The 18852-nt window shown below is 39.1% G+C and overlaps 1 protein-coding gene across 4 annotated transcripts in view; it reads right to left on the bottom strand.

Annotated features, from left to right (window-relative positions):
- Positions 1 to 11843: 11843 nt before the first annotated feature.
- The window catches only part of TMEM117 (transmembrane protein 117), a 178988-nt gene continuing 171979 nt past the window's right edge, over positions 11844 to 18852 (bottom strand). For all 4 annotated transcript variants that reach the window (XM_066183126.1, XM_066183124.1, XM_066183125.1 and 1 more), the window contains exon 8: positions 11844 to 13497. In XM_066183126.1, the coding sequence (XP_066039223.1) occupies positions 12860 to 13497 (638 nt within the window). In that variant the 3' untranslated portion in view covers positions 11844 to 12859. The remainder of the gene's footprint in view (positions 13498 to 18852) is intronic.

Genomic DNA, 18852 nt, shown 5'->3' with positions numbered 1-18852 from the left:
GGGGATTTTTGAAGGAATATGTGTTTCCCATTAACATTACAATCAAGCTGCAGCAGCTCCAGCTAGCTGGAACCACTCTGATGTGACAAAGAGGAGCTCAGGAGACAAAATAGGCTGAACTTCATCTCAGTCCCTTGCCTTTAGCTATGCTCACCAAGGCCTCATTACATGACAATAAAATCTTGCCAATCATACTGCACTGGTGAGCAAGATCAATACCGCCAGCAGCAGCCTGCCCAGATGATGTGAGCCAACTGTGTGCAGCCAGCATGGTGACATCCATGGGCACTGTGAGCTGTGGGGGGGACTTGTGGGTGTGTTCTCACTGGTAGAGAGTCACAGAGTGGGGCTGAAGAAGATGATCTTGCAACTCAGCCTTAGGACCCCAGCAGCACCAGCTTCCACTCTTCCCTTACATTGGCAGTGAGAGCAACTAACTTGATGCTGAGATTGAGGAGCATTTGGCTGGCTCCAGAACAGATGGCCAACTGGTTCTGAATCTCATGAGTACCCTGGTGGACTATGTCATAAAGTTGGACCTATAGGGAAGAGGTTTCCTGAGGTGACTTGAGGAGGGTAATCCTGAGCTGGACTGTGACAAGAGTATGCCTTGCACCAACTACGCTGTCTACATCTCCAAAGCTAGAAATTTCCACATAGAGGGTGAAACACTGGAGTGAGGCACTGGCTAACTGATCAGCATCTTTGCACTGAAGACTAGGAGATGTGAGGTCAGAATTTTTCCAGTGTGGAGGAAGCCTTCCCTTGCCAGCATCCATCTGTTTTTGTCCCATTCTCCTTTTCACATACATCATATGGCAAACCAGGGCTTTGCAACGATCCGTCAGTCATGTTGTACAGAAAGCAGTATTTGACAGTGTGAGTAGTTCCCCATAAGCAGTGTCTGTGGAGTGAACATTTGTTGTACAGAAACCTACAATAACATTTCCAGCAGCAGGTAGGAAAGTTTCAGTCACAAACAGATCACTGAAACATTCTCTGGTCATCTAAAATGCTTGCCTTTGCTGTTCTTGAGCAGCATCTCAGTAAGTATCCATCAGGTATATGGGCTTTGTTTTATTTGCAACTATAGTAAAGACATTATTAGGTTAACTTCTGCATCTGTACTGAGAGACAAGGAAAGTGTGAGACAAACACTGAAAACACCTGCAAAAGTGTGATAATTTCACTAAATTGCAGAATCACTAAGTGGTTTAGGTTGGTTGCAGGTTTTCTGGTCCAACTCCCTGCTCAAGCAGGGATATGTAAAGCCTGTTGCCCAGGACCACATCCTGATGGCTTCTAAATTTCTCAAAGGAGACTCTACAACCTTCCTGAGCAACCTGTTACACAGTGAAAAACTGTTTCCTGATACTTAGAGGGAACCACCTGTGTTTCAATTTGTTCTTATTGTCTCTTGTCTTGCCATTGAAAACAGCCTAATTCTATCGTCTTTGCACCTTCTCTTCAGACACTGTACACCAGCATGCATACACATAAATGCAGAGCTAACTATGAAAATGTACAAATCAAATAAAAAGACTGAAGTCAGTGGGATGTAACAGTGGGATGTAGGACAGTGGATTATTCCAGGACATGCTAAAGCAAGTAGAAGCTTCCTAGAAGGCGTACTCTGCTTTCTCAGCTTCTCTTTTTTATGGAGTGAGAGACTGAAATGTAATGGTTAATAGCTCAAACAATCAGCCACTTGCAAAAGCAGGGGTGATTTGCTGTCAATGTGCAAGGTAATAAGCCAGGTGCAGAGGGGGTGAGCACCACAGGATGACCACGACAAATCACATTTTGTCTAGCAAAAACCAGAGTTTTGAGCCAGGTAAGGGAAGAGGCTGATAAAATGCATATGCTGCCAGGTGGAATAGTGCTTTTTATCATGTCCTCCCTTACACAACTGGCTCAGGCATGAACAGTTCCCTCTGGGGAAGGGAACTAGGACATTAACACATAGGCCTGAAGGTATTAATCCCTTTTGAGGGGGCTTAACTGGCTAACAACACTGATGTGCCAGGCAGCTGTCATGTCTTTGGAGATGTCATAAACCATCAAAGATCTCTGAAGCACCCACAGACTCTTTTCTTGGGGCCTTCCATCAGAGGCCTGTCATGATCCACAGTGTTGCATCAGACAGTGTGAAACTCCCCCTGCAGGGGAGTACATGGGCATTCCCACCTATAATTGAACATATATTAACCCACTGAACTTTGTGTTTCACAGGCTTCCCCCATCCCCAACCTCAACTGGATCAAGACTGTGACCATTGCTTTGACCAAGGGTCATCTAAATCTCAACCATCAAGTCTTATCACTGGATCCATGGGTAGTAGTATCTTTCTACTCACCTTTTCTTTCTCTTTCTTTCTTTTCTTTATTTTTCTTTCTCTCTTTATTCTCCCAACTTCTCAAAATATTGTAAACCAGATTAAAAAAAGTTCCAGCCAATTCCTTGTTGTGTCTGGGTAAGGTTAAAGTAGGTTAAGTTTGCTGAGTTAAAGTTTGTGAAGTGCCTTACATACTCCGGATGCTGTTTTAAAATTTGCTAGGTACCTTTTTCTCCCTTAATGGTCTGAAGTTTATGAGGAAAAAGTTTGTTATTGAGCCTCCTGAGAATTTTGGGGTTTTTTCCCACATATCACCCAGAGTGAATCAAACTACCTTTCCCTGAACCTGCTGAGTGGACTGGGGAATAACATAGGGTCTGTTGCAAATCCTGAAATTTAGTCTACAGGTCACAGGTGGTTGCTACCCTAGCCTAGTTCAGTACTGAAGTTAGACTGAGCCAATAAGTGGAAACTGTGCTTTTGAGCTAAAAACTGCAGTGGTCAGACTTCATTTCTTCTCCAGCTTTGAAGCTCTACCTCATCCAAAGGTCATTTACCCCTTACACATGCATTAGAGTCTTAGCCTTGATGTACTGCAGCACGCTGATGCTTCCTGTAGGCTATCAGATGTCACAGATATTTGTCACAGAAAAGCTGAGAGTTGGAAAAATTATTTTTTTATTATAAGAACAGGTACCTATAAAACACCTCAGTTCACAATCTGTTCAGCTAAAGTTCAAATCTGTATTTTGCCACCTACATATATATTCATGTTCTCAAAAGGGTTGAGCACCCACATCCATCAAGACATGCCAATGCAGTGCACTTTTATAACAGATTTTTACTACTGTAACTCAGTCCTTTTTCTCTATTTCCAGCATTGATTACATCTTACTTGCCTGTGGAAGTGCTCTAAAAAGTCCAAGAAAGCCATTTTAAAACACTAAAGAAGTTATGGATCTGACCCTTCTTACCCTGAATACTCTGTGCCCTTCACTGCTGTTTGAACAGATTGCTGCTTTAGACACTCAGCTGCTGAAATGCTCTTGGTAGCCTGTTACTGTCTGGTGTTTGATCCTCCTACATGCCCTACTTGTGTCACATCTGATGCCTCTCTAAGAAGGGTATATGCCTGGATCCAGGTGCCTGCTGACATATTGTTGTAACCCTGGTAAGCCATGACACTGGAGAAGAAGTTCAGTTTGGTCTGCCTGTGAGATAAAGACTGCTCAAGCAACTGACTCCTGCAAGTCACAGAATATGACCAGTAACATCTCCAGCCTAATTAGACCCAGAAAAGGAAAAGATGAGTTTCAGTACTACCGGGGATAACCATCCTTATCATCAGCAGATGCCTCCCAGTTAGAGCAAACCAGAAGTGGGAGCACACAACACTATGGGCAGTTTGAAACTCTTCAAGCACTGCTGTGCAGCATCAGTGACACCCCAGGAAACCCCTCATGTCCATAGAAAGGTTGCCCCTCAAGTCACTCCTACCAGCATCCTCTTTTCACTTTCCCCATGGCTGCACCCATCATCTCCCTTGCTGGGATATGCAAGGTGCAGCACTTTTTGAACTAGGAAATGCATTCACCTATCTGGAATTAATTTTTCCAGTTCTTTTTTGACTGAAGTTCCCAGTGCTGCTGGAAACCAAGTGTGTGGTACCCCTGGGTGCCTCCTGGGAGCTGACTCCTGGGAGGATCCTCCAACCCATGCAGCTGCTCAGAAACTTTCTAAGGTGCAATCAATTCTGTTGTATGGTTTCAGGGGGTTTCTGAGGATGTGCTTCTCTGTAACGGGGCTCACATTCCTCAGTCAAAGGGAGTCAGGGAACACAATTCCACCTTTGTATCTAGGGTGAATTCAGGAACATTGCTTAAGGCCACCATCCTCTTGAGTCCAATGGTCTGTGTAGGAAGTTAATCATTGATTAGACAGCAGGCACAATTCAAAGAAGTGATGCAAAACAAATCAGAGAAAGCGTTATCAAAGCTGTACATGGAATGCAATCCAATCTGCAAATCCTTTTGCAGCACAGGACCTACATAAGCTCTGTACACAAAGCTGACTTCTCAGGCCACACCTGCAGGAAGGACTGAGAAATTTGTTCTTTTTCTGTAAATCCCCAGACTACTGGGGGTGCAAGCCAGACCACTCACACTAGTCCCAACTGTAGATCATTCTGGGAGCGGAACACTGATTTCTTTCAAAATTAAAGTGCAAATCTGCTCACAGTTCAAAGTCATTCTTCCCACAAAAATAAGAACATTGATGAAATAACTTTGTGCCATATGATGTAAGCTCCTCAGGTTTCTACAAACTGTCAGAATAGAGAACGTGACTTTTTTATATTACAGTTATCTTAGAGGCTGATGTGTTTTAGTTTCCTACCTTTTAGATTGTTTTAAGTATTTTTTTCCTTCAGAGTTAGAACCCTGAAAATGTTGCTGTGCTATCTGGTAGGCCTCCCAAGCTGTGAGGAAAAAATATCCAGGCTTTTCTCTCAACAAGAATATCCAGTTTATATTATTAAAACTCAAGGCATCTTTGAATTAATCTCCAAAAAGATTCAGTCAGCAGGACAAAATTCTAGCAGTCTCACATCTCTCTGTATAATTCAAGGTAAAGCTTTAGCTCAAACAACTAGGAGGAGGAAAATCCTAAGTCTGGATGATAAAGCTGCCAGCAGACGTGTGTTTAAAAGTGCTTGTCCCACCACCTGCCTTTCACCATTCCCTCCATCTGCACAGATTGACCTTGATTGGCAAAACACTCCAGCCTTGCTGTGTGCAGGCAGAGATGTAGCACAGTACTTGTCTCTTTCTGCTGCTCATGTGCGCTCTCACTGGACAAATGTTTCCCCTCACCTTGTCCCTAAAACCGGTATTTATGACTCTGATACTGGCAGACTTGCACATCTCAGACAAGAAGAGCAGAATCCCATTACAAATAAATAGTTGTTTCATCACTCAAGAAAAAATGAATGCATTCACAGTGTACATGATATGAACATGCTAGCAGAATACTTTTTGTGGCTTGCCTTTTGAATTCCCAGAATTGCTCCTCAGTGACACTTGATAGAGTAGAAGTGATGCCTTGGAAAACACAATTCAGTATAAATATTGAAGTTTCCATCACAAAACCACTGGCAGTCTTTGCTATTACTATGAAAAGGAATTTAACTACTTCCTTTTTGCAAAATATCATTTGCAAAGGAACAATAGGATGTCAGCATTTGAGGGGATAAAAGAGTGGCTTTGTAACTCCTTTGCCTGTTACTTGCTGTTCGTTGAAGCACTGTTGAAGTCAGTTTTCCAGATCACAGTGTCTGAAACCAGACTGATTTCTTCTGAAGGAAACTCTAAAAGGCAATTGAGGAAGGAGTGAGGTCTTTTCACTTCCAGTGGCAGCTACCCTGAAGCAGTTTCATGGCATGACACAATGGGGATCTGATGCTAACAAAACTGCCTTCTGATTTCGTAAACTTAATTTCTCCAGCTGAAATTTATGCAAGGGTGAAATACACCTAATCCTGTCCCTGGGATATTTCATGCCATGTCCACGTATATGCAAATCACATGGTGCAAAGAAAACATTTGACAGCAACAAACTAGAAAGACTAAAGTCCTAATAAAATAGGTAAGCAGGGGGATACCTGACATGTCTGAAATTGAGCAAATTATTTCATATCTTAGCCTTTTAATTTTCTTCTCTACTTTTGCATTTCTTTTGCATTGCAAGTCTTCAAGCAGTTCCTTTCCAATGTCTGTAGTTATATTTGTCTCAGACACTTATATGTGACAGTGGTGTCATTACAAGTGCAATACAATGAATTGGTAGTTTTAGTAAAATACAATTTCCAGTGACCACAGAAGATGAAGCAGAGATCTCTAGGAAAGATCTTGTAAACGTTCTGGTTAACTTCTCCAAAAACTTGATGGACATTTCTGTTATGTAAAGCTGGAGCCTTTAAACACCAGGAGAGACATTTGGCCTATCTGTACTTATTCCTCTGTGTGCACTTTTAAAGGCACTGAAGTACATCCAAATGAAGCAGACACCTTTGAAGTCTAGTCAGACCAGTATTACACTGTGTCTCTGTGACACTCCTCAGACCTACAGGGCTACACTGTTCAGGAGCAGTGACTTAAAATAGCCACATAGCTCACACAGATCAGAGCTTCTATCTTTGAGTGGTCCTACATGACTTTCAAGAACCTGTTGGTACAGACTGGTTGCTAAGGACCTGTCACTACACTCTCTTAGGTGACAGAGGTATTGCCTGGGCTTGAAAACTGAAAAAATCACTCCATTTTTAAAGTACAACAACACACATTTCCATGGAGGTTTCATTAAATACTACACACTAAACCTACCTGTACCTGACAGGTTCAACAAATAATTATATTGGCCCCTGTAGGCAGACTTGCTATTAAAATGGAGCAGGAGGTTACTGCCAACTTCTGTTGCATCTGCTTCAACAGTTTTTATATAAATAACAAACACTTTAGACCTTAACATCAATTAAAAAAAAAAATTTGAATGAATGATGTCTGAAGTCTCTCCAGGACCGCATAAAAAAGAATTTGACTGCTGTCCCCTTTGGGATTATTTTTGAGGAGTAGCTTTGCTGTAGATCAGCAGATCAAAATTGATGGAAAGGGTGAAAAGGGAGTAAGAAGGTGGCACAGATGAAGCAAATAAAGGCTAGATTGTCTGCTCATAATTTAACTTTAACCTTGCAAAGATTTTGGAAGACATTCTGGCTTTTTATAGCTTCATGAAGCAAAAATAGAAATTTCTCCAGTAACCATGGAAACATGAAAACAATGACTACTGGAAATTATCTCTACTTATGGTATCATAGGATGACACTAAAGTTAAGCCACATGTGCATCCTCAAGCAATGCTGCCACAGCCAACAGGGAACGAACCTTGCAAAAATCCTCAAACATCTGGAGCAGCTGGAACCACTGCAGTTTTGGAATATACTAATTCTAGCTGTTGTTGGCTCAAGCTATACCTGCTTTCAGCAAGTGATTCTGTGAACAATCAAATACTAAAACTTAACCATGTCTGAGTATATGTTTTGTTGACCAAAAGACCTAGTAGCCACCAGCACATCAACTGCCTTTATGTGCCCTCAAAGCTCTCAAAGCAAAGGTCAGCAAGGCATGCAGTGTCTCAGAGCAGTCACCATCAATGTTTATCCCTATTGAAAGGGAGAGAGAGAGATACAGATGGTACTGCGTCAATAACAGGGGTTATGGGCCTTTGGAGACTAACTTGTCATTTAGGTCACTAACAATAAAAGTTTATTGGAAATAAAAACAGAAGAATGAAATTAAATGGACTTTTGCAGGGAAAAACGAGAGGAAAATGAAGAGAAGAAGGAATTCGATACAAAGTGTTCCTGATGTTCACAAACAGCATGAGAACTGGGTCTATAACCTGCCTGCAGGAATCTGACAAGCTACTCTTCTGCACACCCCAGTTGCTACTCACTGAAGGAAAAGCATGAGATTAGAAGTATCTCTGTGACTGTGCTGCTGATAAAAGATATGTTTCTGAAAGGATTTGATTTTGCTACTTCAATCCTCTTTGCAAACAAGCTGGATTCATGTTTTTCCTTTCTCCAAGGAGTTTGCTTTGGAGAGTACCAGCCTCATGGAGTGTCTCCCTTACAATTTCTTTCCCACTTCCTTTTCAGAAAACTACTCCATTCCTCCAAACAATGAAAAGATGCTGACATCCCTCATGCAGAGGAAGTGTTAGGAGGGAATTACGATGGTGTTAAAACCTAGTTCCCCAGAAGAGCTACTCGCCCAGAAGTCATCTGGAAGCCTGGAACTGTTTGTGAGCACTTGGAAACAGGGACTTGCTGCTTCTGTTTGAATATTTGAAGAGGATGGAAAAGATTTCTAGTGACTGCCTGTCTCTCCATTTGTCCCTTTGTGCTCCTATGGAACAGGAGCTCTATTTATATTGATTTGCTTCTGAAATGGTCACGTAAGTGACATTCTTCACCTCAAGGCCATAAAACTGACAGACCAGCCTCCCCCCTTTTGCATGCCCTTGATTGTCCTTCCTGGAGTTGTGTATTAGTCATTGCAATAACATGCCACAGCACACTCAAGTAGCCCAGACACCCCATAGGACAGTATTCAGTGCACAGGAAAAGGAACAACTCTGTAATTTGCAAGTTAGAATGGCTGGACAGGAGCCAGGGCGTATGGCAGAAGAGCTGGTCTGTCTGGTGCTGGCAGTGACACCTCTGTTGATAAAGGTACTGCAACTGCTAGTTAATAAATGCAGTTTGAACCTTTGCATGTCCAATCCCGAGCACAGAGCCACTCAAACATCTGATAAAAGTGTTTTGTCTCCATCCTGTGCCAGGAAGCACAAAGTGAACCACCTCCATATTCTTACTCACCGTGTGGTCTAATTTTTATGGTTCTTGCAATCTGCTCAAAGTTTAAGTTGGTTACTTTTAAATGCACCCTAAAAAGTTGAAATACTCTGCATGCAGGATGTAACTACTTCAAATTTATAGTCTGAGATAAAAAGTCTTCTCCCACTAAGCCCCTTCTAGAAGGTTGTTAAAATTAGGGCCAGTGTATTAAAAATCTGTTACATCTTTTACTAGTGAGTCATAACCTGTTCACTTGTGGGAAAATGAGCTTGCCAGTCTACTAAGGAACTGACTTGCTGCCTTCTCAGTCTTTGTGAGGTGTCTGCTCTCTGTTTCCAGGTGGTTGTCATGATGGATGATGTTCGATGCAGTAAAAGCAATAATTTAACAGTGTAGTAGCCCAAAGTATGATGATACTAGCTGGAAAGGAAAGAAATCTTTTAAAACAGAAAAAAATTAGTTTCTGCATAAATTAGAGATTTTGTGTTATAGACAAAGAAATAACTTGGCAATGCAGTGCAATTAAATGCTTTTTCTTTGGTCTTATATCTTCTCTACAAAATAAGTAGAGGCAGAAGAGATGAAACAACCTGGAATAAGTATGGAGCAGTGTAGCATAAAAATGGCAGTAGTAAATTGCCTTGAGAAACTCAGCAGTTTTACCAGCAAAATCAACAAATCCCTGGGCTCCGAATGTACATACATATATACATTCTATATATGTGGTTTTTGAAGATATCTATACAATTCCATAAGCATGAATACTATATTTAAGGTACTTACTACAAAAATTCTTACCTTCCATTTGCTTCATGTCAATTCCATCTCAGTAAAGGTAATTGTTGAGAACGCTAAGGCAATTTATGGGCACCTGTGGGCTCATAAATCTTATGTGCTTATCCTAGAGATGTATCTTCTATATATATACTGTATCAGGTGGTTTCTATCATCCATCACTGTACAATGTATCTATGGTAAAAAAAAAAGGTATTGTACCAATCTGATCTTTGACAAAGCAGACACCAGCCAGCCCTGTCGTGATGGCAGCTGCAAGGCGGTTCATTATAGAGGGCAGAATGGAGATGTGTAGTTTGTGAAAAAACTGACACTTCCTCAAGTTTCTCCCCTCCTATGGATTTTTCAATGTCCTCAGGAAAAGAAATAGAAGCCTAAAAAAATTGTCCAATTGTTAGGCTTTTGGGAGAAGGACAGATTTGCACATTAAGGTCCCAGTTACGGATACTAGACTAGAAAGCAGTTCAAACTGTTCAGAGTTAGCAAAGCATTTCAAAATGTTAAAAGTGAACAACAGTTGACAACAATGAATGTGCTTGGAGGAGGAATATTCCCATTTTGGGAAGACGACTGAGAATGACTCTGCCTTAGCAACTCAGCTCAGGAGTAAAGTTGTGATTGTGCTTGCTTACTCTCCTCTAACTCTGATCATGTAGTTTCTGCGTGTACCCCAGCCACGATTATTGATTCCCTCTGCTAGGACCAAACAAGAGCTAAACTGATGCCTGCAATGCATGAACTGTGGGCACTGGGTCCTCAGCTCCACCTCCACAAACTTGTTCCTGCTGGGTTCCACTACTCAGTAATGCAGAGGTAAATGACTGAGTTAGGTATTGGACCACCTTTAGGGTGTTCAGCTCCCAAGCCTCTGCCTCTTTCAGAAAGTGCTTAGGGCAAGCCTGGCCACCTAACTCAGGCTTCTCAAACCTATCACTGGAAGTGGAGAATGAAAATACTCCTCTCTTTTTCCATCTATGTCTGTAATTACAAATGAGACTCCTACATGACTGAGAAGTCCTTCCTCCATTAATTAAGTAGATGAGTTGACCATAGTGAGTGGTTACACTGAATCTTTAAATGTCTTACGAATTCACGATATAAGCAGTTTCTATGCTTGACCATTAATTAAAATACTCATGCAGAATCTAGGATTACTTGATGGTTTTCTCTCTTTCATGAAGGCTTACAATGACCTTAAAAGCATTAACTCAATATGAGGTCAAGGAATTATTTTAGCTGTGAAATCAGTTGCTTAATAACAGTTTCCTCAGAGTCAAGTAATCATGCAGGCTGTAAGGCTCAAGTAGTTATTTAATTTTTCTGCCAACACATTAATGTATTTTACTCCTACTCTGCACAAATAGAGAAATGAGTTAACAAGAGATTTTCAGTACTTGGGTTTACAGTGTCCAAAACATACAGAGAAGCATGTACTGCAAAATTAAACAGCTATTTCTGTAACTACTTAAGAAATCAAATGCTGTTTGAATGTCAAACATCAGTGTATCACCTCATATAGTTCAAGCAGGATCTCACACTGTTTTATCATTACTTATTAATGGTTTCTCTTTGATTATATTATAAATCAATTAAACAAGTTTATTGGTTGCAGTAAGCAAAAGTGAGTAGATTTGGGTTTAGCCATAATTTTAATGGATAAAAAAATAGTATGATTTTTAAATAATTTTTACCTGATAAAATATTAAATATTTCATTTTGAAAAATTTTGATTTTGACATCACTGTGATGCTGTCTGTCTTTTTTGGTGTCAAAAATATTTATCAACTGAAATAGGGCAATGCATGGGTAAAATGTTTTAAAAAATTGCAAACCTAACAGTGTGTTCCTGCCTCATAATAAACAATTGCTGAATGATGTTTATTAAAATTGGCTCTCAAGTGACAGTTAATAAATGCATAGTTCTATTATGCATGCTAAATTCAGTATTCTGAAAACTTAAAAGCAAATAGATCAAAACCAACAGAGATAAAAAAGTCACAAAGACAAAATACAGCAACACCAGAAAGTGACAGGGAAATAATTCAGTCTTAAAAATGACTTATTAGTTCGTAACTTGTAACAACAATTTTATAGAACTAAATTAGAGGCAAATCAGAGTCTTTCTGATGTTTTAGATATGCAATTTCTCTAGTGCATGTAGTTTGATCATACAGCAGAGAAATTCACATTACAAAGTCTCCTTCACAAAAGCAAAAACCCCAGTTTCCCTCTAATTCTGATTACAAGTTATGAATACTCATGGATAACAAAGGCAGAACAACAACAACAACAAAAAAGTTGCAATAAAATTCAACTATAAATTTATTTTAATTAAAAACCTTCAACATTTCTTCAGTATTTGGAGAAATTAGACTATAAGCAGTATGTTCCTATGTATGTTTCACATATACCCAGACCATATCTGCACTGAATTGCAAAAATACTGGATTTAATGGGCTTTGTGTCCCTTACTGTAATCACTCCATTGGCTCTTTGATGTTGCAAGGGGTTGGTGTGATGATGGAAAGAGTTGCTTCAACCGTGTATTTTCACCTCGGTTTCTAAAAGGTGAAGGGCAAAACTTTAAATCAAGGAGCAGCTTATCTTTAATTTAGAAAAACATAATTAGGCATTATCACATAATTGCTATTACTGATGGAGAAACTCATATTTTCACAACTAGTGACCCATCCTGTATTATGTCTCTGTTTACTGCATAATAAATCTGTACTTGTGTTTGGCAGCTAGCCAGAAAAATTAAAAGGCAATCAACATGCTTCTCTGCAGTCTGGTCATCAAAATCTCTGACTTCACAGATGAGTAAATAACAAAGTCAAGTTGTGATGTCCTAACAGAAAACCCTCTTTAGGAATAACTATATTTATCTCCTCTGTCAAGACATCAAATGGTACTCAAAACAACCATATACAAAAAGCTTTGCAGAAGAGATGAAAAGAAGTGTGCTATACACCTGTCATTGAGTTAAAAAACAGTTTAATGTCTCAAGGCACCACCACGGTAGAATTTTATACCTGCAAGTAATCATCTAATACACTATTATACAGTTAAGGTAATGTATTATTAAATAGCTTGTGCAATTTTGGGAAGCAATCTATAAAGGAATGTTAGATATACATTAGGCACATACTATAATACAAATAAAAACCAAAATTCCTAGAAAAAGCATGCTGAGCACCTCTTGGTATAGGTTGAGTTTCTTATTCTAAACACTATGTAAATCTTAACTTACAAAAGGTAAAACTGAAATCTTAGATTAACTGCTTATTTAAACTGATTTTCCTGGGTATTTTCCTCTATGTCACAGGATTATTCTTAGGGACAGAGGACTCTGGTACTGGCTGTAAAGGGCTGTCTTGTTCATTCAGTTGTGCGTTCAAGTTTTCAGAAGTTAGGAGAGAAGAGTTAAAAACTATTTCACTTAAGTCTGATTTTATGGATACCATATGTGGTTCTTGAAAATTCAATGGTTCTTCTAACACCTGTGTATTTTCTCGTGTCATTCCCATATCTGATGGTGACTTTCGTTTCATTCTTGTGTACGACTTGTCTAAATTCTCCATGCCTTGGTCAGTTTTCTGAAATCGCCCAAAGAACCAGATGAAGAAACCAAACAAAGCAAAAGCCAGCAAACTTGGAATAAAAGCCAGGCATTTGACATCAAGGCTGGAGCCTGTGAACCTGCTGTGCAAGAACATGTCCCCTTCAGCATAGGTCCGGTTTGTCAGTGGGTTGGTGTTATTGGATCTCCACTCCCACGATAATTTAGTTCTGTTAAGGTCTTTCAAGCTCTCTGAGTCCTTCACTGTGTAGATCTTCTGTCCAGGACCAATATATTGACCATATTCATGAGGTTTGTAAAATATTTGGTTCTTCCACATATTCAGATCCAAGATTAAAACAAGGAAGATAATTCCATAGTTAAACCATTTGCCTGTTTGGAGAAAGAAAGTTCTGTCATCTGATATATCCATTTTAGAAGCAGTAAAAATACCATTATATGTAAAAAATCTCAGAGAAGAAGAATTATTTTTTATTAATCTGTAAAGAAAAGTTGTAAATAACTTTCCACCACAGACAGATTTATGCTGAATATCCCTTAGTATTTCACAATTAGGTCTCGACACGAAACAATTTTGTAACACAAGCACAGCAGTATATCTATTCAATTGACATTACAGTTTGCAAGTGACCAGTTGATTAGATCATGAGGTGATGTGTTATAGGTCAATAAACCTAAAAAAGAATTAATTCTGGGGCTTTAAAAATATTCATTTGGAAATTTTTCAAGAAAAGTCCATATTTGATAGAACCATTTATATTCCAGAAATTACTGAAGTGACTGAGGTTTTTAAGGTTGGTAATTATGTGAATTTTAAGGGTATATACTTATGTTGTTTGATATACCAACCATGGAGTGCAGACATATTCAGGTATGGGCAATCAGACAAACTGTGATTTATAGAATCACAGTGTGATTCTTGAGAAATAGCAAGGGCTGATTGTAGACTTCAGAGTCTAGCCAGCTTAGCTTTTTTTACAATCTGTGTCTATGAATACACATAACAAATTATACTATTTTCGCAGTCAAAGCATACCTTACATTCTAGTTGGACATTTGTTAAGGTCTCACCTGTGCAGTGAAGTCTGCCACCACCCAAGAACCTGGCAAATCTACACGTCAGCATTAAGTGAAAATACATACACGGAAGAATGTTCCTGCTGGTGATGAATGATCTTGGTCTTTGCTGGAATCATATTTAAGTATGCTTCAAATGAAAACGAAAATATATCACAGGATCTATCAAATTACTTAGGCTAGTGACTTGCAAAGAATTAATGGATTCCAGTTCCTGAAAGTATGTGTGTTCAAACTGTATAACCAGAATTCCTCAGGAGGGTAAGGAGACTAATTTCTTGTATTCAGGAGTTATGTTTAATAGTTCTCTTCAGTTTAGAATAAATAGATTGAAAATAAACAAGAATATTCTCTTGTGTTATTGTCACCGTCCAGAAACGAAACTGAACTGAAAAGACCTTGCAGATAATCCTGTAATTCCTAAATAACTCCTCTCTCAAAGTCAAGTTGGATGGGGCTTTGAGCAAACTAGTGTAGAGGAAGGTATCCCTGTTCACATCATAAGGGCTGGAACCAAATGATCCTTAGGGTCCCTTCCAACTGAAACTATTCTACGATTTTTCCCTGGCATTTTGTCAATTTTATGATTGACATGTTAAAAAACCCTATCTTTTCAGACCATTATCACCACATTTAATATTATTTAAATTTTTTAAATCAACACCAAGAATCTGAAAATGATGCTAAAGTATGAAATAATATAACGATTAATACAATGTAACTTGATGTTTACTGTGGATGTTTGCCATGTATTTCATGTTTCTATTTTTCCCATCATATCTATCTTTAAACAGAAAGACACAGGATTCACTTATCAATAGCTGCTGTCTAGCAGAATATAATAGCTGACTTCTTGTTTTTTCCTCACCTGGGCACTTAGATGACTCTACCTTACCACCATTTCTTAGGACACAATGTTAATATCACCGTTTTTCATATTCTCACTGTCTGAAAAAGTTTTGAAAATGGCTATGGGTTCAAAAGATATTTGATGCTGAGTGTTTGATAGAGTGAAACCAACCCACACATAGAACAAAATCACGTAATTCTCATTTCCTTAGGAAAAGTATGCTAAATACAAATTACAATGAATATTAAAAAATGCTCCACCCTTTTCACATTAAGAATTTAAGCACTCGGCTGATCTGAGAAAGACATGCTGTTCCTGTTTCACAGAAAGTATGAACTCCCTCACTCAGCTCCTAGTCAGAGCTAGGCAGCCAGAAACAAAGCCCTGAGCTCAGCTGCTGGGATTGTTGGGTCCATGGGGTCTATACAAACCACTTAGGTTCATCATCCCATTTAGTGAAGATGAACGGTGACCCGTATGTCTAAACGACTGAGAACAGCTGCTGCTCTATAGTGGATTTTCTCAAAATTCCTTAAATTTCTCATTTCTAGACAATTTTTCCATCCTCTGCATCACTGTTATGCTTGATGAGCTCTAAGACTTTTCCTTTTCTTTTGAATACAGTTGTCACCAGAACCAAAGGCTGTGTATGAGTAACAGTCTCACTATAACCATTCATGAACACAACGACACCTTTCTGCTCCTACTCAGATTACTGAGGGCCAAGGGCCAAGGGCTGCATTAATCTCCTTAGACACAAAATTATTCTTAGTGCTGTCTTGGGTACTTAGAGCAAGTATCTACCTCTTTCTAGAATACAGTGTCTTCGGCCATCTATCCCACTCCAAGACATGTAGTAGCAGGCATGACAGCCCAAAAAGCCAACAATGCAATCCTTCTAGGTCCCTGATGGTCTGGAGCACAAAGATGTCATTGTGCTTGCATGTGGTTGTACAGAGGTTTAATATATTCGCCAACCTTTAACATTATAACTTAATTGTTTATAATCTATGTATATGAAATGAATGTCTATTGCAAATTAATTTTAGCATAATCATTTTTATAGCAAACTTTAAGCCATATATCAAGCTTATATAGGAAATAAGCTAGGTAAATTAAAAGTCAATCACAACCTTTGACCTTGCGCATAAACAAGTTCAAGTTTGGAAGTACGCAAAGGACCATAATAAATACATTAGGAAGGTATATATATTATTTTTATTTTAAAATATTTTAAGTTTCCTTCCAGACAAAAAGTGACAGGAAAATGGAGCCCCACACTATTAAGTCATCTAACTTGTCTCTTACCCAGTTGCTGTAGGATTACTATGACTGCTAATTTAGGGTTGGCTCTACTTCAATGAAATTTGTGTGGCCAAGAATACCGGCATATACCTGACCTCACTGAGCCCTTCTTGGATGGAAAGTGGTTAATTCCAAGACAAAATTTGAAATGGAAGGATGTAATAGGATCAACACTCAAGACTGGAAAGCTAGTCTATCATTTCAGCAAACTGAAATTAATTTTATCCAGTCTTCAATGAAGTTAACAATGAAGAAAGTCATGTGGGAAAATAGGTTGTGTCATTCAGCCATGCACTACCTAAAAAGAGACCTGTTTAATAATTTTATAGCTTAATAACTTTTACAGCACTGACATTTTACATGCTACACACAATGTTTGGAGAATTAGGAATCTGATTTGGAGTAATCAGAAATGTGGTACAATACTGCAATTCGATGCAACAAAGATTCTCCAAAACAAAAATTGGACCCGAGACTGTTAGTGTCCTTGTTAGGCCGTGATGCAAAATATGAAATGTTTTTATAGGCATTGTAGACTACAACCAGTATTTGGGGATGAAAATTCATTCCTGTTTTCTGAGAAAGCATATATGCTGAAGAGGGTTGTATTCTCCTGGCTAGAACCCTCACCAGAAGGGAAACCTTGAGTGTACAATAACCTCCACTTGTGGCAGCTTGGACCTGCATCATAGGACCATGCTCTGAACACCAGCCTGTACAGAACTCTGCTTAGAAACAGTCTCCCCTCCCTGCTGAAGCACAACAACTGTGCACTGCACATGAATGCCAGGGGTCTTCTCATTTTGGAAAAAGCATGGATTTTTATTTTTCCCTTTTTCAGAAATTCATATGTTTTCACCACCGAAAGAGATTTTGGGGCAATCCCACACACAACATTGGGAATACATCCCAATATTCCAAAGCAGCCGCTGATTCTGGAGCAGTTTTATTTTTGTATGCCCACTCTGGAACAGACCATTCATTTCCCAAAAAAAGGATCTCACGTAGAAGCCAGTCCTCAGCAACCTTACTGAGGTCAAAAGGTAATGTGAAAATTCCACTTAATAAGGCTAGACGCAAGCAGCCTCATGCTGTGCATCCACAGCCAGAGGCAAGTGTAGGAAATGTTGACTTTCGACTTCTATCTCAACTGTAATTTTGTCTAAAACTGCTCAGACACTGCTGTAAAACATTTGAAATGTTCTTCCTATCTTCTGTCACGTTAGTGTTATTAGCTAGATACATGCAGACAGACAGACCACTCACAGCTGATCTAAGATGTTAATCCTCAGAGGTTTTTTGACATCTGTGTGCACGGACAGCTTTGTTTTTACCTCTAACCTTTCTATGTTTGCCCACGGACTCCCTCAGGCTACCCTGTGTAAGCTTGGGCTGAATCTAGACATGCTGCTGGTTTAACTCCACAAGCCAGACATGCTGGGAACTCCCCAGCTATGGAGGTGATGATTTCTCCTTTGGGTAGAAGGGCACTTGGGCCAGATCAGCCCTCAGAAACATTATAAACAGTCAGAGAAACCTCCCATCTCTTTCGAAATCTAAATCATAACGTTTTCAGTTTGAAAATTATCTGCATTCTTGACAGTAGATGCTCTTGGATTTCCAGTGCTGCCATTAAAGGGCACGGGGCAGGCCCCCCCAGTGCCTTTTAAACACGAAAGAATCTGAACAAAATTTACTTTTAAGTTTCACAAATTTCCCTGGGTATTATAGAAACTAGGATAGAATATGTATTTTCATAAACATCAACCTAAAAAGGAAAACACACATTTTGCAATGAACCATCTGTCAAGGGAAATCCAGATGAGCTAAGCAGATGCAGGAATTCAAGTTATTTTTGATGTTCATAAAAAAAAGTGGCTATCAAAACAGAAAGAAAATATTTAATACTCAGTAGATGCTTGCAAGGAGTTCTTAGCTGCAAAGAAATGAGAGTAAAATGAGGTACTCAGTTACCAGTAAAAATAAGATAAGCTTTTAATAGTAAATTTAAAATTACTCTGAAGCATATCAGCTAGAGTCAGGAGATGTTAATTCAATATTACTGCCAACAACATTCAGAAATCACAAGTCAGGCCTCAGAAAACATGTTATTAGTTTAAAGTAGCATGGGTTAAAATTATATACTTAGTAGTGTTTTATTTATCTGCCGTTTAGACATTGAATTATGCAGAAGCAAACGTGAATATTTTTTTCTCTGTAATCATGATCTTTATTTTATGAAAGCTGAAATTCTCATTTAGTCACTGAATTCAGGAGGTAAGTCTTTAAGACAAAAGAAAAGAAAAAGAGCAACTGTTTCAAGACTTGTGACAAAATCAGAAGAGCTGGCAACACAGAGCATGTAACTGAAATTCTTCATCTGTAAAGAACTTGCTCAAAGCCATCAAGGACAAACCAACAAAAATGGTGGCTTGAAATCCTTGACTCCTCAGAATGTTACTTTCCTTAGAGCTGCTCCTGTGTGGGACCATTGC

Source organism: Chamaea fasciata, unplaced genomic scaffold (assembly GCF_029207755.1).
Source record: "Chamaea fasciata isolate MVZ Bird 193981 ecotype frontalis unplaced genomic scaffold, bChaFas1.0.hap1 SCAF_5, whole genome shotgun sequence".
Lineage (NCBI taxonomy): Eukaryota > Metazoa > Chordata > Aves > Passeriformes > Sylviidae > Chamaea > Chamaea fasciata.
This window is presented reverse-complemented; position numbering and strand designations above follow the sequence as displayed.